This window comes from Xenopus tropicalis, chromosome 3 (assembly GCF_000004195.4).
Source record: "Xenopus tropicalis strain Nigerian chromosome 3, UCB_Xtro_10.0, whole genome shotgun sequence".
Taxonomy (NCBI): domain Eukaryota; kingdom Metazoa; phylum Chordata; class Amphibia; order Anura; family Pipidae; genus Xenopus; species Xenopus tropicalis.
The window spans coordinates 64,137,062-64,153,468 of record NC_030679.2 but is presented as its reverse complement, the minus strand read 5'-3'; the positions used below and the strand labels follow the sequence as shown (position 1 = coordinate 64,153,468).

Genomic DNA, 16,407 nt, shown 5'->3' with positions numbered 1-16,407 from the left:
TAAAAAGATTTCCAGAAAACATATAGGAAAAATTTTAAATAACTAAAAACCTTGAGCTGAAAGAATATTGTGATTTTTTTAATCAAGCTCGACATTTCTCATCTCAGTCATTGATAAACTGGCCTTTTATGGTCACATTTACCATCCCACCCTCCTGAATCTCTCAGTAACGTCTAGAACAGCTGACTTTCTCTTAGCACCTCCTCACACTGCTGACATGCCCATTTGCCTATATTCTGTATTCAAAGACTTACAGTAAGTGCCCTTTTTAAAATGTACATTATTATTTAGGGACCTAAACTATCAAATGTATCTGACTCTCTATCCTTACAGTTCACTACTTGCTACTTTTTTAATCCCTATCCTTTTTCATAACAACACATCCATGCTCAGCATATTCTATATTATTTACATTAGATTTAGATTATTTTCTGTAAAATACTGAATCCTGTGCTTTGAGTTCCAACGTTATTGGGTTGAAAAACCCAACATACTGTTCTTCGACTTCAGCTTATTCTTCCGCTTTTTCTTCTTATTCTTCTTCTTCTTATTCTTAGCACCCCCCATTTTCTAAATGCTACTCCTCCTACAAACTCTCCACATTTCTACACCCTATAGTGGAGCAGGTTTCTTGTGCTTTTCTAAGCGATCCCGCCCCCCCGTATCTTTGTGGCGCCGCTCCGAACACCCCTATTTTCCCATTTACTTTGACAGGGAAGACTTTCAAACTGCTGCCACTCTTACAGCTTTGAGGCTACACTCCCCAAACTTGAATCACATAGCCATGGGGTCAGCCTGAATGAAAATAGGATGGTTGTTGGATGCAGATGCAGAGCTGGGAACAGCCAATCAGATTTTACCTATTGATTTTCAAAGGGGAATTTCAACCTGCTGCCATTCTCACAGTATTAACACCAGGTTTACTAGGGACTGCATTTTTAGGTTTTAAAAAGTGGGTGGAGCCACCAACAGCCAATCAGACTTCACCTATTGAATTTTTTTTGTTAAAATTTAAAATGCTGCCTTTCTCACGCTATTTCTCACGCTATGTCAGGGTTCCCAAACTTTGCACAGTCAGTCACTGGCTGACCATGTATTCAGGGTTACAAAAAGTGGGCGGAGTCCCAACAGCCAATCCATTTCCACCCATTAAATTTCATTGGTTTATATTTAAACTGATGCCAAACTTTGCAAAGTTGGTCACTGGTGGACATCAGTTCAAAAATAAGAAAAGTGGGTTTAGCTACTAACAGCCAATCAGATTTCATCCATTGATTTTTATTGGTTTAAATTTAAAATCCTGTCATTCTCACACTATTTATGCCAGGGTGCGCAGTGTTTGTCACTGGGTGACTTCGACTCAAGGTTAAAAAAAATGGGCTCACACACCAATCACAACTTACCTATTGACTTTTATTGGTTTAAATTTAAACTGCTGCCGTTCTTTCTATTAATCTTAGGGTCCCTAAAGTTTGCAGAATTAGTCACTGGGTAACTGCAGTTCCAGGTTAGAAAAAGTGGGCGGGGCCACCAACTGCCAATCAGATGTCACTTGTTGACTTTCAGTGGGGAAATTTAAATTGCTGCCATTCAGACACTATTAAAACCAGTGTCCCCAAACTTTGCACAGTGGTTTTTACTATATACAGTAACTGTGGTCAAAGGTTAGAAAAAGTGGGTCAAGCCAACAACAGATCAGATTTCATTCAGTGACTTCACGTTTTTCAAACCAGCATGAAGTTTCTTCTCAAACTTCTCTTTCTAGTTTTAATTCTTGTTGCTCAATGGTAAAATATAAATTAACAAATAAAAAAAGACTGCATGGCAAAATAATCCTTACTGCTAATGTGGCAACAAAGAAAGTCAACTCACATTTGGACATGAATTTGAAATGATAAAATTTGTATGGTTGCAGCCAAAAATACAAAGGCAAAGTTTGCCTTTGACAGAGATGAATATGTTGGATTTATAAAAACATTATTTTCCTGAGTTTAAATTCCAACTGCTGTTCTCGCTGATAGACGTAAAATTCAATATCCCAATGCTAAATCAGTCTGTTTTATGTTTTGCAGAATGGGTTGTAAAGCCACCTCCCCCTAACATGATGCAAGTTCTCTTTGCCCTCCTTCCAAACCAACTGAGATAAAATACATGTAGGTAATTGAAAAACACGCTTTACATTAAAAGTGCTGTCCAGTGAAAATTCTATTTCTCTCTTGAAAGACCTTCCATATAATCAAAGAGGAATCAAATAAACTGCCTTCAACTCTTTGTATGAAAGTAAAGCAGGCTTTATTCAATTCTGATTTTCATTGTGCTTTCTAAATAAAAGACTGATAAAAGACTTCTGATGTACCTTTGCTCTGTCCTCACTTACAATGCTTACACTTTTTAAGTCCATGGTGTGTCTCTGACTATATACCGCTGCTGTATACACTATAATGTTTTAAAGAGTTATTAATAAAAAAATATATAGGGTAATAAAAATAATAATAAAAAGTTCAATTATTGCCCAAATCTAGTAACCCATAGCAACCAATCAGCGGACCAATAAATTCTACCAGCTGATTGGTTGCTGTTGGTTGCCAGACAAGTAGCACATTTAAGACCATTTATTTAATTAACATCATAGAGTAAAGTTACAGTAATTATATCCACCCCTGACCAGAATGTTTGAGACTATTAATGTCAGTAGCAAAAACAAGAAAACATTAAAAATGGATATGGTGTGTGAGGGTAATAAACAGTATGGGGTGTAAGGGTAAATAACAGTATTTCATTGGAAGGCCAGTAAAAGTATGTTGTCCCATGAAAAGCTTTAAATGATATATTCAGGGGGAGGGGGCCATTAGAGACCTTAGGTTAAGAATGGTGTACCTTGCCTTTCTCTGCCTTTATGCACCTACATCCCTGGGTTTATAGGTGTCAGTACACACTTACTACATGTTTAGATGCCATGATCTATCAGGTTATCTTCACACATAAATAATAAAGTGGTTATATTTACATTACTGTATGTCCGAGTCAGAGGACAGAATATGAAACTCTATCAGCTACTGAATAATGAGTGAAAAAAGGAGAGGTAGTCAGTAAATAATGTAAACCCAAGGGCCTACAATAGTAATACAGGTATGGGGTCTGTTATCTGAAAACCTGTTATCCAGAAAATTCCAAATTAAGGAAAGTCATTTCCCATAGATTACATTATAAGCAAATAATTCTGATTTAAAGATTTCCTTTTTCCCTGCAGTAATAAAACAGGAGCTTATACTAAGCTATAAAACATTTTTGTTGGAGGCAAAACTTTCCTATTGGGTTTATTTGATGTTTAAATGATGTTTTAGTATATTTACGGTAAGGTGATCCAAATTACAGAAAGATCCCTTATCCAGAAAACCCCAGGTCCCAAGCATTCTGGATAACAGGTCCTATACTCAGCAAAAATCTAGTTAATTGTGTTACACTGGGAAGCAAGAGAATTTATTCTTTGTGATATATGTCAGTTTGCATAGGTTTAGGTAATTTTTAGGCAATGGGGTTTATATATGATAGGGTTACCAGATCACTTGAAAATTCAGGGACGTGTTTAGAAAATCCAGCTGGAAGGGCTGCACTGATTGCAATATAATTTTAATGAAATCAGTGTGGTCTTGCAACATGCATTTCAAGAAATGAGCCCAAATTTTTAAGAGATCTTGTAACCCTAATTTATAAACACTAAGGGGCTGATTTACTTACCCACGAACGGGTCGAATGGAGTCCGATTGCGTTTTTTTCGTAACGATCGGTACTTTGCGATTTTTTCGTATGTTTTGCGATTTTTTCGGATTCTTTACGAATTTTTCGGATCCAATACGATTTTTGCGTAAAAACGCGAGTTTTCCTATCCATTACGAAAGTTGCGTAAAAAGTTGCGCATTTTGCGTAGCGTTAAAACTTACGCGAAAAGTTGCGCATTTTTCGTAGCGTTAAGTTTTAACGCTACGAAAAATGCGCAACTTTTCGCGTAAGTTTTAACGCTACGCAAAATGCGCAACTTTTTACGCAACTTTCGTAATGGATACGAAAAACTCGCGTTTTTACGCAAAAATCGTATTGGTAACGAAAAATTTGTACAGAATCCGAAAAAATCGCAAAACATACGAAAAAGTCGCAAAATGTTCGTTTTCAAGTCGGAACTTTTCCAATTCGGGTCGGATTCGTGGGTTAGTAAATCAGCCCCTTACTGTGTGTGATTTAGGTGCACTGATGGGAATGAGGGTGTAGCGTATATATATATACAGCATATATGATGTTGTATTCTGGGGCTAAAAAATAAAGGTTGAGTAGTATCTTCTGCTATCTTCTATTAGTGCCTACAGTTTCAAATACCAATTCTAAACTGGGGATGTAAATTAATACCTGCCTTTATTGTGGGAGACTCATGTGTATCACTCTGAGACCCAACCCACTGCAACATATCATTTTGTTATTAACTGCTTAAAGTTATGCAACTACATAGATATATTATATCTTATTGCCTGAGAGGTATCTTGAGTGTGCGCATATCTGAATCATTTAATCATCTGTTGTGTAACTGGTAAAGGACATTTTAATTGCCATATTTGTAACATGAAAGCTGAGCTTGTTCACTAAAAATCTGTTAGTAATATAAGATTCATTAGAATCACTGGGTGGTAATTACATTAATGGTTTTAGAATATGTTATGCTGACATTAACAATTCCCTAGACTCAGTGATACACTATAACAATTTCACATACAGTAGATTAATATTTTACATATTTCATTGCCACCATATTTTTAGCAATAAAACTACATGCCCTTAGAGCCATAGCACATATGGCCTTGTGCTATGACAGCCTCTCTGTGAAGGATGGTTTTCATTAGGTAGCACCTTCATTTTTACCTACTACTAAACCACACCCTTTTGAGATATAGGACCATGGGGGGAGCCTGAGCACTCTTTACATCCACGTGCAGGGTTTCGTATTAGTTTTTCTCTTAATAATCCCTTCCCAATCATGAAGGATGATCAGGTACACAGTTTTTAGGGCAGGACCACCATGATGTTCCAGTGGTAGACAGGGGTTGCCCCAATGACATGAGACTACATGCAGTGGTGTTTCTAATAGGAAGTACCTATGGCTGTTTTTAATGAACCTTACTTAAAGTCTATTGGCAAGCCTTTAAATGGTCTGGAAAAGTCATATTCTTGTGTTGGTTTAAAAGTTAGTTATGCAAACAGGGCTTGGTTAATGAGCTGAGGAACTGACAAATGTAGCCATAAGATACCACCTGTTAATTGTATAAATGCCGTGAGCTAATGTTTACATTAATGTATACATTTGTTATACCACTTTTCTAACTGTCAAGAAACATGTCAATAAATTGGGAATTTAACAAACTGCTGGGAATCCCACTGGTTTTCCCAGTACTACTTTTGAAAATACTTTGCATAGTCTTGTGATGAGCCAGCAGGTATCACACTCATAGGCATCTGATGCCTCTTAACAGTGAGACTGCTTCTCTAAATATCTGTAAAAATTTTTATTCTATTGCCTGTCGGTCTCTTCTATTTCTTAACACCAGAGGTGAATAAAGTGAATCAAATATGTGAATAAGTAAATTCTTTAAACAAAAAGTTTAGCTGGGCTCACATGTACTGACCTTGTATAGCATTATAATATTCACGCAGTTGTACCATAATAATATAAAGAAGTAGGTGCTACACTGCATGACATAAAAAAAACACATAGCTCTTAACATTCTGATTCACAGAGTTCGTCAAAAATGAATTGTGCAGGGCAATGCGTGATGCTTTATGCAATCTGGATGTGCACATAGTATGAGCCTAGGCTGTACATCCCCAGGCATTTTCATAAACAGGAAATGCTGATGGCTTAATGAGGCTTAGCACCTGCCATATATTTCTGTATTGTTTCAAGAGAGAGCACCACATTATTAGCCTCCTTCAACAAAACCTACACTCTCTCCTCTCTCAGGACTGGTACAGCCAGGTCTGACATTTGGAAAAGCTAAATATTTAGTACTAGTCCTTCTTTTCCCAAAAGCAGTATGCAGTAGTATGATCAACAGTCTAAAATGAAGCCCATACTACTCTGTGGAACTGCATGATTCAAAGAGGAATTCATTAAACCACTGTTCATTATCATAATAAGTTTGAAACGGAGTGGTTTCGTCTTGGACATAATTCCCACTATGACTACATCTATATGCTACAGAAAAGCCCTATGCAGCCACAGTAAAACCCTATGCAGTCACAGAAAGCATACACCAACTGAGAAGCCTTTAACTTTAAAGGACAACTCAAGCCTTTACTAATGTATTTTGGCCATCGTATACACATTCCTTTGCTTGATCAAATCGTTAATTGTTCTTTCCTCAAAAGTACCACATTCAATTACATTTGGATTAATAAATACGATCTCTACGATCTCTCCACAAGTGTCATCAACATGGCAGATGCACTGTCTGTGTGCATACGCCATTATTATTATTTCCCTGACTCCACAATGTCGCCCTTCCCCCCAAAAGGCTGGAGCAATCATAAATCTGGCTCTAAATAGTGTTTTCTATTGTTCTTTTTTTTTTACAGTTTTTCTAATTAAATTAAGTAGTTTAGTTTTAACATGTTTCCCCATAGCAGTGCTTAAAGCTTTGCCAGCAACTTATGCACCAGATTTTAACAGCTGCTATGTAACACCAAACTAGCAGATCCAAAACATTAAAAGAGTTTTGTAAGCATTCAAATATAATGTACTGTTACACCACACTGCTAAAAATCATGTATTTGTTTCTGAAGTTCTGCTGCAGTCTGTATAAATAACATTTTGTGCAGATATGGAAGCAGCCATTCAGACTCAATCTGGGGTATAAGACATATATGGACACTAGGGATGCACCGAATCCTGGATTCAGTTTGGGATTCAGGCCGAATCCAGCCTTTTTTCAAAGTATTCGGTTTCGTCCGAATCCTTGCTCTTCGCCGAACCGAATCCGAATTAGTATAAATTACCATTTGCTAATTAGCATTCGGAAGGGTTAAATGTTAGGGGGGAAATGAACCCTTCCCCATCCTAATTAGCATATGCTAATTAGGATTCGGATTCAGTTCGTTATTCGGCCCAATCCATCGGGGTGGGTTCGGGGGTTCAGACGAACCCAAAAACGTGGGTTTTTTGCATCCCTAATGGACACAGTAAAAAACACAAAGGCTGATTTAGTTTTTACACAGAAATGAAACCTTTCCCATATAAAATTGAACATTACTGGTATTTTAACTCTTCACATGAAAAAAATCTTACATATTGGGTATACAGTAACAGCAGTTGTTTCTAACAAGTTCTACATTTTGAGAGTTGAACTAAAGTTTAGATACTTCTAAAGCAAAACTACCCGCTGTTTGTTCTTAGCACAGGGGTATAAGCTGTTGTGTGGCTATACTTTATCTACAACTGTCTGTTTTGCCTTCTAGGTATTGTCAGCTACACCTTGGAACATCCTGCACCTCAACCACATCTAAATACACCTATTAGTATGTACACTAATGACCTAAAGTTAAAATACATTTCCTTCTATAGCATTCATTACTGAAAATACCTAACATCATATAACCTGTGTAGATAATTTACTAAGTACAAACAGTAGAAATGTCAGTAGTTAAAAACTATATTTATTGGCTAAAATTGTATTTAATATCCTCAGTCTTTAAACAGTTAAAAGTTGTATTTTTCTCCATAAGGTATAGATACAATCAAATCATGCGCTTACCTGTGATCTGCATGGTGGATAGAAAGAATAACGCCTGAATTTAACATGGCCTGCTTTAAAGTCACCAAAATTGTGAATTCATGTTTATTTCTCAGCTTCGTGAAAATTCTTTCTGCAGTTTCTGCTGAGGCTTTTATGCTTCTGGATGTATCTAAAAAACAAGTGAAATTATATTTTGATAGGTGTCATGGTTTATTCAGAATGCCCATACCACTCTGGCATTCAGCCTTTAGAATAATATGTACAACAAAACTGATCTAGTATGGCCATGTATATGTGGAAACATTTGGCAACTGGAAGAGGTGCACTGTAATACCACCAAATGTACCTGTATCTGATGCTATATCTTTTTGTAAATATGTACAGTATTTGGAGCCTATACACATTCTTAGGTAATCAGTGGAAGTGGTTGCACTACAGATTTCTTTGCTGTGTTATTGATCAGCTCAAGTTACAAATAACCAGATCAGTGCAATGTAGCCATTCACCTATTTACCACAACAGCACACAGTTCAGGCTTTTTGAGGTTATGTAATTAAAGATGCAAAGATTGCTACTTCTCTTGTAATATGCATGTGCAATAGCTGCAGGGCTGTCTGTGCACTAGTTTAGATGCAAATTTGAAAAAGCCATCAAAACTCCTCTCCTCTGCATGTTAGCGAGTTTCAGAAACTGTAGATTTGGGTGTTGCTGGAATCAATCAAAAGTGGACAAGGTGTATTTATAATCACACTTACTAATTTTTTGATGGGCATTTAATAAATGTTGTGCAAAAATCTACTCATCCTCCCCAAACGAAAAAGGAATTGTTTAAACATAGCAAATTCAATGTTCCGTATTGTTTGGAAGATACTTAACCATGCCAAGTACATCAAAACCATCCTACACTCTCTTTCATTACAGTCATTAAAAATTCTAGTATTTCAATATGAATTTTTAATGGGACTAATTGGGTTATGTAATAAAAGGTGCAACATTTGCTACAGGGTTAACCACCAATAGCAACCAATCAGCAGGAAGCATTTACTGGTTAATAAAAGGTGCAACATTTGCTACAGGGTTAACCAACAATAGCAACCAATCAGCAGGAAGCATTTATTAGTTACCAGTTTACAAGCAAAAACCTTATTAGTTGCCATGGGTTACTGCAACTGGTATAACTTTATGCCTGTAATTACTGTAAGAGGGTAAAAAGTGTGTGAGGTGTGCTCCAGAGGGCCTGGGTGGAGGTAGGCCAAGTATAGGAGAAGTGCTGGGATAGATTTTGTAATAGTTCACTCTAGGAGTTAAATATAGGTTTAGGAGAAGTTAGTGAGCAGTTCGAGGCTCCAACAAGGAGATTAGTCAGGTTTACTACCCTGCTGTGTCAATGCTGCCATTATAGGGACCCAAGCAGTTAAGTCATGGAATAGGAAGATTCCTGTAGTAATTTACCTCTGTAGTGATGGAGATTGTTCATCAAAAGGCAGGCTATAATACCTCTGTGTTTGCAACAGCTGTGTGAGATATAGTGTGAGTATGAAATGTGTAAGAAGACATTTAGGCACTTGCTATTTAGTTCTGTATTCTAAAGTGAGCACACCCACATAGGAGATTGTAAGATATTCATCAATAAATTGTTCAACTATTTCAGCAACCACTGGTGCTCAAAGTTCTTTGAGAGACTGAATGTGGTGTGCATTATCAGTGTGGTTAACCCATCCTCCACAATTAGCCAGGGCCCACCTGAGAGGAAACAATCTGGTATAACATGTGCCTACTGGAAGTTGCTGGAAGTAAGGCCCTTTGACCAGGTCTGGAGTACAACAGTAGAGGGTAATAGTGCATTGTGAGGTACCCCCCCCCCCATACCCCTGTTACATTACATATTGAGGATTGTTTCCATGCTGAACAAACAAATAGACCCTAAAAACCCTAATTTTGTAGGCAATTATGAATAATATATGGTGCTGCTTTCCCTTTGTGCTAAAAATTAATCCTATATGTAAAAATGGCCCCTTTATTGGAGCTCCCTATAGATCCTATCACTTCTCTGTCCTTGTTTCAAATGAAGAGTGGGCGTGTCCTAACGGTCCCTGCCAGAAGCACAGTAGGAGGGGGAAAGCCAATCACAGCCCTGCAGTCACACAAGCAAAGACAGGCTTCAGTTCCCTATCCGGTCAACCTAGCTGCTGATTGGTTCCTATCCTACAATGCAGTGTACTAAGGGCTGCCGGCTCCTCAGCACATCCAGATAATTCAGCCAGCAGAAAGTTCAACAGATGGGCAGGACTCGTGGGGTTTTGGTGGAATTTCTCAATAAATCAGTCCAAAACAAAACTTTTTTTTAGCACAATCCTTCTATATCTAGAGGAGTATAATTCACTGGTACATTCTAAATTTTTATAGAATATGTCTCCTTTAATAAGGATCTCATGTTTCGGAATTAACACTAGTTCCATTTATTCACATTGATGACATTGATAGACAATTATTTTTCAAGTCATTCTCACACCAAAGATGTGTGATGCTGCTTCTCCGAAAGCAAGGACTGCCATTTAGATGGACATACTATACACAACAATATTTATCAAAATGCATTTAATTCATAACCTGATAAACTTCCCCTTTTTGTGTTCACAATTAGTGATGCCATTGCACTTTTAACTTGACTGAATTTACCCATAGTTTATGTTTCTGCAGACAAGCATATTATACTATATCATATTATATATTAATATTTGCCTCTATGTTATTGTAACTTGTAATGATGCCCACAACAGTACTGCCCTACCCAAACTGGCATTTATATCTTCAGTTAGAGGACTAACCTTTAAAGGTACCCCTTATCTGGAAACCCATTATCCAGAAAGCTCAGAATTACGGAAAGCCTGTCTCCCATAGACTTCATTTTAATCAAATAATTCAGAATTTTAAAATTGATTTCCTTTTTCTCTGTAGTAATAAAACAATACCTTGTAATTGATCCCAACTAAGATATAAATAATCCTTATTGGGTGCAAAACAATCCTATTGTGTTTAATTAATGGTTTAATTTTTTAATAGACTTAAGGTATGGAGATCCAAATTACAGAAAGACCCCTTATCTGGAATACACTTGGTCTGGATAACGGGTCTTATACCTGTATATAAAAACCATTATATGATCATTTTAGATTTGTTGTTAAATGACACAAAACCCTTGGAGAAGTCAGTGTCGAAGAGGCAGAAATCTGTTAAACTAAAACTGGTTTAAAGCATAGAACAGATCTTGCATTTAACACACAGACTGCCAACTAGACTATGTAAAAATACAGCTTGAACTCATAGGATTTTGTAGAATAAATTTAAGGTTGACTGAAACATTATATTTACTTTCTTTTTTAGAATTAGTATTGGAGACCATGTTTTTACATACATGCATTCATGTACATGTATACACTTATATTAAGTCCTCTATAAGATATGGTTCCCATGGCAATTTGATTTCTCTACTTGCAGCAGCAATCAAGACTAAACCACTCCTGGAGATCATTTGCTAGCAACCTTAATGTGAAGAGCTGAAGATCACCTGGTACCCACAAATACCTCTTGAAGATATATATTTCAGAATGGCAGCTGTCCATGTAGGACATTCTAATAGAAAGTGCTAATGAGGACTTTAATTTAATAGAACTGGGAAACACCATGGTGTAAAAGCCATAGTCCCAATAATGTAATACATGATATGCTATGTTAGGGTGTGCAGCCTAGTCATAAAATTGTATAAGATTAATAAGAAGGCAGTGTTAAGGGAGTTTTTAAGGGAAAAGTAGTGGCTTTCACCGACAACCCAATGCCTGTTAAAACATTAGTGGAGATGAAAAAGAAAACCAAACCATATCCAAAGGGACATCATTTCTTCTTAGTATTTCCATTAAACAAAAAACAGAGGGTTTAGTGAGACTAACATGTTCATAATAATAACCAAAATATAAGTCTCATAATCATGTAGACTATGATAATTATTGCAGCATTTATTTGAAAATATTTTTTATGCAGTTTACATATTTAAATGGAAAAAACATAACCTATATAACTAGTGAAGACTGATATTAAAGAGAATCCAAATGCCTAAGGATCTTACTATACACAAAGAAAAAGTGGATAGAAACAAGGATGTGAAATAAGCTTTCAGTTCTCCATGGGGAGTAAATAAGGAACAAAGGAGTGTGACTTTCCAGTAAAAATAAATTCTTGAACAAAGTATCCTGCATTGATGCTAAAAGCTCAGCGGAATTACTTAATGAAAAATATATTCCTTCAACGAGCATGTTAGACCCAGAGATCAAAGTGTGAGTAAGGTAAGGTTTCATGCAGAACTCTAATTCCTAGCTGTCCTAACTTCTTCCAAAGTCTACACTAAATCCTCAGCATCTGTTTTGTTTAGTTCTTAGTAAACTCTGTTTTAAAGCATACAAATTCCTCAACCTGAATTCGCAGGTAAAGGTATAAACATAAACCTAGTAAGGAATAACTAGGGGTACTAAAGATGGGGAGTCAAAAAATATTTTTTGTATAACCAATAAATTGTCATCATATTAATTCTTCAGTATATGAATCAGTAATTAATGAAGACCCTTATCTTTTACTGTTGCAAAGATCGCCTAGAAGACTATAAGATTGCTCAGGTATGCAAAGATGTAGATTTTGGAACCAGTCAGGAACATTTTCCTTTGCCACTGTTTTTCTATTTTTAAAATGCTATATAATGCTGCATATATTATTATTATTATTAACATTTATTTATAAAGCGCCAACATATTCCACAGCGCTGTACAATAAGTACATAAATATAACTCAGCTTTGTCGTATTATCTTCTTAAAGTGCTATGTGCTAAGTCTCTGTGTTTACGCCATAAAATGTAACTTTTATTAATTAATGATTAAAAAAGACCAATTGTTAAAATAACTAATGACTAAATTACAAATAAAACCATTAAGCCATCAAATCAACCCTGTAAATCAAAACAATTAATAATTTCCCACCCTTATTTATATTATAGATATACTGGAGCAGAATGTTTTCTTCCTAACTTTCTCCCCCCTCCCCCTCCCACTAATCATCAATTAAGGAAATCACTATACTGCTAAATGAATTGTTCTATTTGGCCTATGAACTGCATTTATTATAACCATGTATAAGGTTGATTTCCCCATTGATTAGAAGGTACAGGAATTGATTTACAGGGTTGATTTGGGGGTTTAATGGTTTTATTTGTAATTTAGTCATTAGTTATTTTAACAATTGGTCTTTTTAATCATTAATTAATAAAAGTTACATTTTATTATATATAATATAAACACAGAACATTTCCTTGGTGATTTACATCTCTTTTGGGCAGGCTTCCTAAACAATTTTTGATTACCAAGAAAGATTATTTAAGATACTATTTATATTTTCAATCAACATATGGATGGTTTCTTATGCTAAAGACATTTGCAGATAACTTCAGAATTCTGAAAAACAAATCTTTAAGAAGCACTACCTTTCAGTAGTACTTCCCTGGAAAAGATGAACTTGGCTGTGGTTAACTGTTCACTGGTTGCTATGGTTCAGTAGCACTAGATGTGCACATTGATAAGCCCTATGTATGCAAGTCAAGTATGCAAAATCTGTTCATCTGCATCTATTTCCTTTGTTCAATATAACAAAAAAATAAAATTGCCTCATAATTTTTTTTGTTATTATAAAAGTCAATACATTCACAATTAAATGAGGTTTACTGCCAACAACTTTTATTAAGCACTGCAAATATGTCAGAACAAGAAATTTGAGGATGAAAATGTGCCTTCTAAATCTAAACCTGTTCTGCATAGCAAATCACACTGTACTGTTCAGCCAAACGCAAGCTCACAGTCTGGAGCAATAAACTAAATTTTACAATAATGGATATTAATGGAATGCACATTAATGGATTAACTGTAGTTTCACTAAATTGTAATTAGGTATCCCCATATTATGCAAATGGGTGTAATCCACCTCTGATTATCATCTGAAAATAGAAAATCATTAATTTAAAACTGGTAGACGCCTTCTGTTAAATGTTAGAATGTTAAATGATCTGCGGGAAAAAGCACAAAGCTGTTGTGAGTCAAGTTTCAAAAAAATATTTGAGGACAGTTACTGTTAGAATTAATCTATTAGGTTTAAAATTGGAGAAAAATGATGCTACCATTTCAGTTTATTTGAAAATCAAGGTGGTCATTCTAGTCCATTTTTCTTTAAATATAATGATCTGTACAGTAATTATAGTAGTGTTTCTCAGACTCTAAGGGGCACATTTACTAAGACACAAATTCGAATCCGAATTGGGAAAATTCTGATTGGAAAACGAACATTTTGCGACTTTTTCGTATTTTTTGCGAATTTTCGGCGCCTTTATGGAAATTGTTGCGACTTTTTCGTTACCAATACGATTTGCGCGAAAAAACGTGACTTTTTCGTAGCCATTACGATGCGCTCGTATCTTGTCGCGACTTTTTCGTATTGAGCGCTCGTAACCGGCGGGCGAAACTTTCAGACTTAGCATGATTTTGGAAGCCTCCCATAGGACTCAATGGCACCCTGCAGCTCCAACCTGGCCCAAGAAAAGTCACCATACTGAAGCTTGAATGAATCCGAATCTTTCGTACTTGGCGCGAAAGCTGCGAAAAAGTCACGACTTTTCGCGCAAGTATTAACGCTACGAAAATATCGCCAGATTTTGCGCAACATTCGGAATGGCAACGAAAAAGTTGCGACAATTATCCGAAAAATCGCAAAATACCGATCATTACGAAAAAAACGCAATCGGACGCATTCGGCCCGTTCGTGAGTAAGTAAATGGGCCCCTAAAGCTTGTCTTATTTTAAAGCTTGTTGACATTCAACGCCCTCTCTATATATTTTTACTGATAGGATGTTATACTAGAAGGCTAAGTACAAAATGCTTTCCTTTTTGGCTTCTTAGATTATAAAATCTTTATAATCTTTGAATTATCTTTGTGATGTAAAAATGTACCTAACAGCAATATCTTGCAGATACCTTGAGTTCTCATCAGAGGTGGGCCAAGTCAGACAGGCTATCTGCAAAATATTGCTATTAGGTGGGGGGGGGGGGGAACAAGGCTCGCAGTCCCCAGGCTGGGTAAGAGATCACGTACTAGGGGTTGGCACAGAGGTACTTGCCTAGCGCCCCCTCATTGTTGCGCCCTAAGCAGGTGCCTCTTCTGTCTACCCCTAGTTCCGGCCCTGTTTCTCATATAATCCCAGTACAGGTATGGGACCTGTTATCCAGAATGCTCGGGACCTGGGGTTTTCCTGATAAGGGATCTTTCCGTAATTTGGATCTCCATAACTTAAGTCTGCTAAAAATAATTTAAATATTGAATAAATCCAATAGGCTTGTTTTGCCTCCAATAAGGATTAATTATATCTTAGTTGGGATCAAGTATAAGGTGCTGTTTTATTATTACAGAGAAAAAGGAAATCATTTTTCAAAATTAGAATTATCTGCTGGAGTCTATGGGAGATGGCCTTCCCGTAATTCTGAACTTTCTGAATAACAGGTTTCTGCGTAAGTGATCCCATACCTGTAGTGATATGTCAAATTGGTACGGTCTAGGTGTGAATATGTCTTTTTTACATCGTAATTATTTTAAAATCCCACTTTATGGGCCACCACCTACGCATCTAAACCTGATTTTCTCCCATGTAGGTTATTTACCATATCAAGATTTTACTATTTTTCAAATTTACCAGATAATCAGGCATTATTAAAAAAATTGGATTCAGGGATTGTATCAATAATTGTTTCTCACTATTAGTGATTATCTATTGACTAAACTTAATAAATCTGTTTATCATGCCCCTTGACACCTTCCAGACCAGCAAAATGATGTCAGCAGGAGTAATTATTACTTGATCCAGTGCTGGTAAAAAGCCTTAATAACACTAATAAACGGGATATCCATGTATTTTTAATCAAACGGTCTCTATGGTCTCTACTGAGCTTAATTATGGCCAATAGAATACATGTTGATTAAAATATTTCTGATTGGATCAGCAGGTACAAAGGTCAGTTTTTCTAATAAGGGGGATTAATCACGATTCATATTTTTCTACAAAGACAAGAACAGAAATTACAGTTAAAGGAAAGCTATACTCTCAAACAATGTAGATCTCTATAAAATTATATTGCACAAGCTCATATGTAAAACCCTGCTTCATCTAAATAAACCATTTTCATAAAAATATACTTTTTTAGTACTTTTAGTACCCAATGTGTTGGGTACTCCTAAATTGCCATTTTAGGAATTAAGGGCTGCCTCCTGCATCATAGGATTCACAGTGCACACAAATAAGCAAGGGCACACATACATGCTAGGCCCCATCAGCCAATTAATAAACAGAGTTCTGCCTTTTGCTTCCACACTTCTTCCTGTTACAGTTACAGCTGCATTATTTCCTTTCAGGTGATCTCTCAGAGAGCACATAGCCCATCACTAAATGGTGGATCAAGGGGAAGGATGTAAAAGGGAAATATTTACTGATATATATATATATTTCAGTTTGATGAGATTCTTTAACAGGACACTTATTATAGTATAAACTA

At 36.2% G+C, this 16,407-nt stretch overlaps 1 protein-coding gene across 1 annotated transcript in view; it reads right to left on the bottom strand.

The window, feature by feature from the left end:
* The window catches only part of nell2 (neural EGFL like 2), a 114,799-nt gene that overhangs the window by 77,628 nt on the left and 20,764 nt on the right, over positions 1 to 16,407 (bottom strand). Inside the window, 1 exon segment of the mRNA NM_001097285.1 lies at positions 7,794 to 7,944. Coding sequence (NP_001090754.1) covers positions 7,794 to 7,944 — 151 coding nt within the window.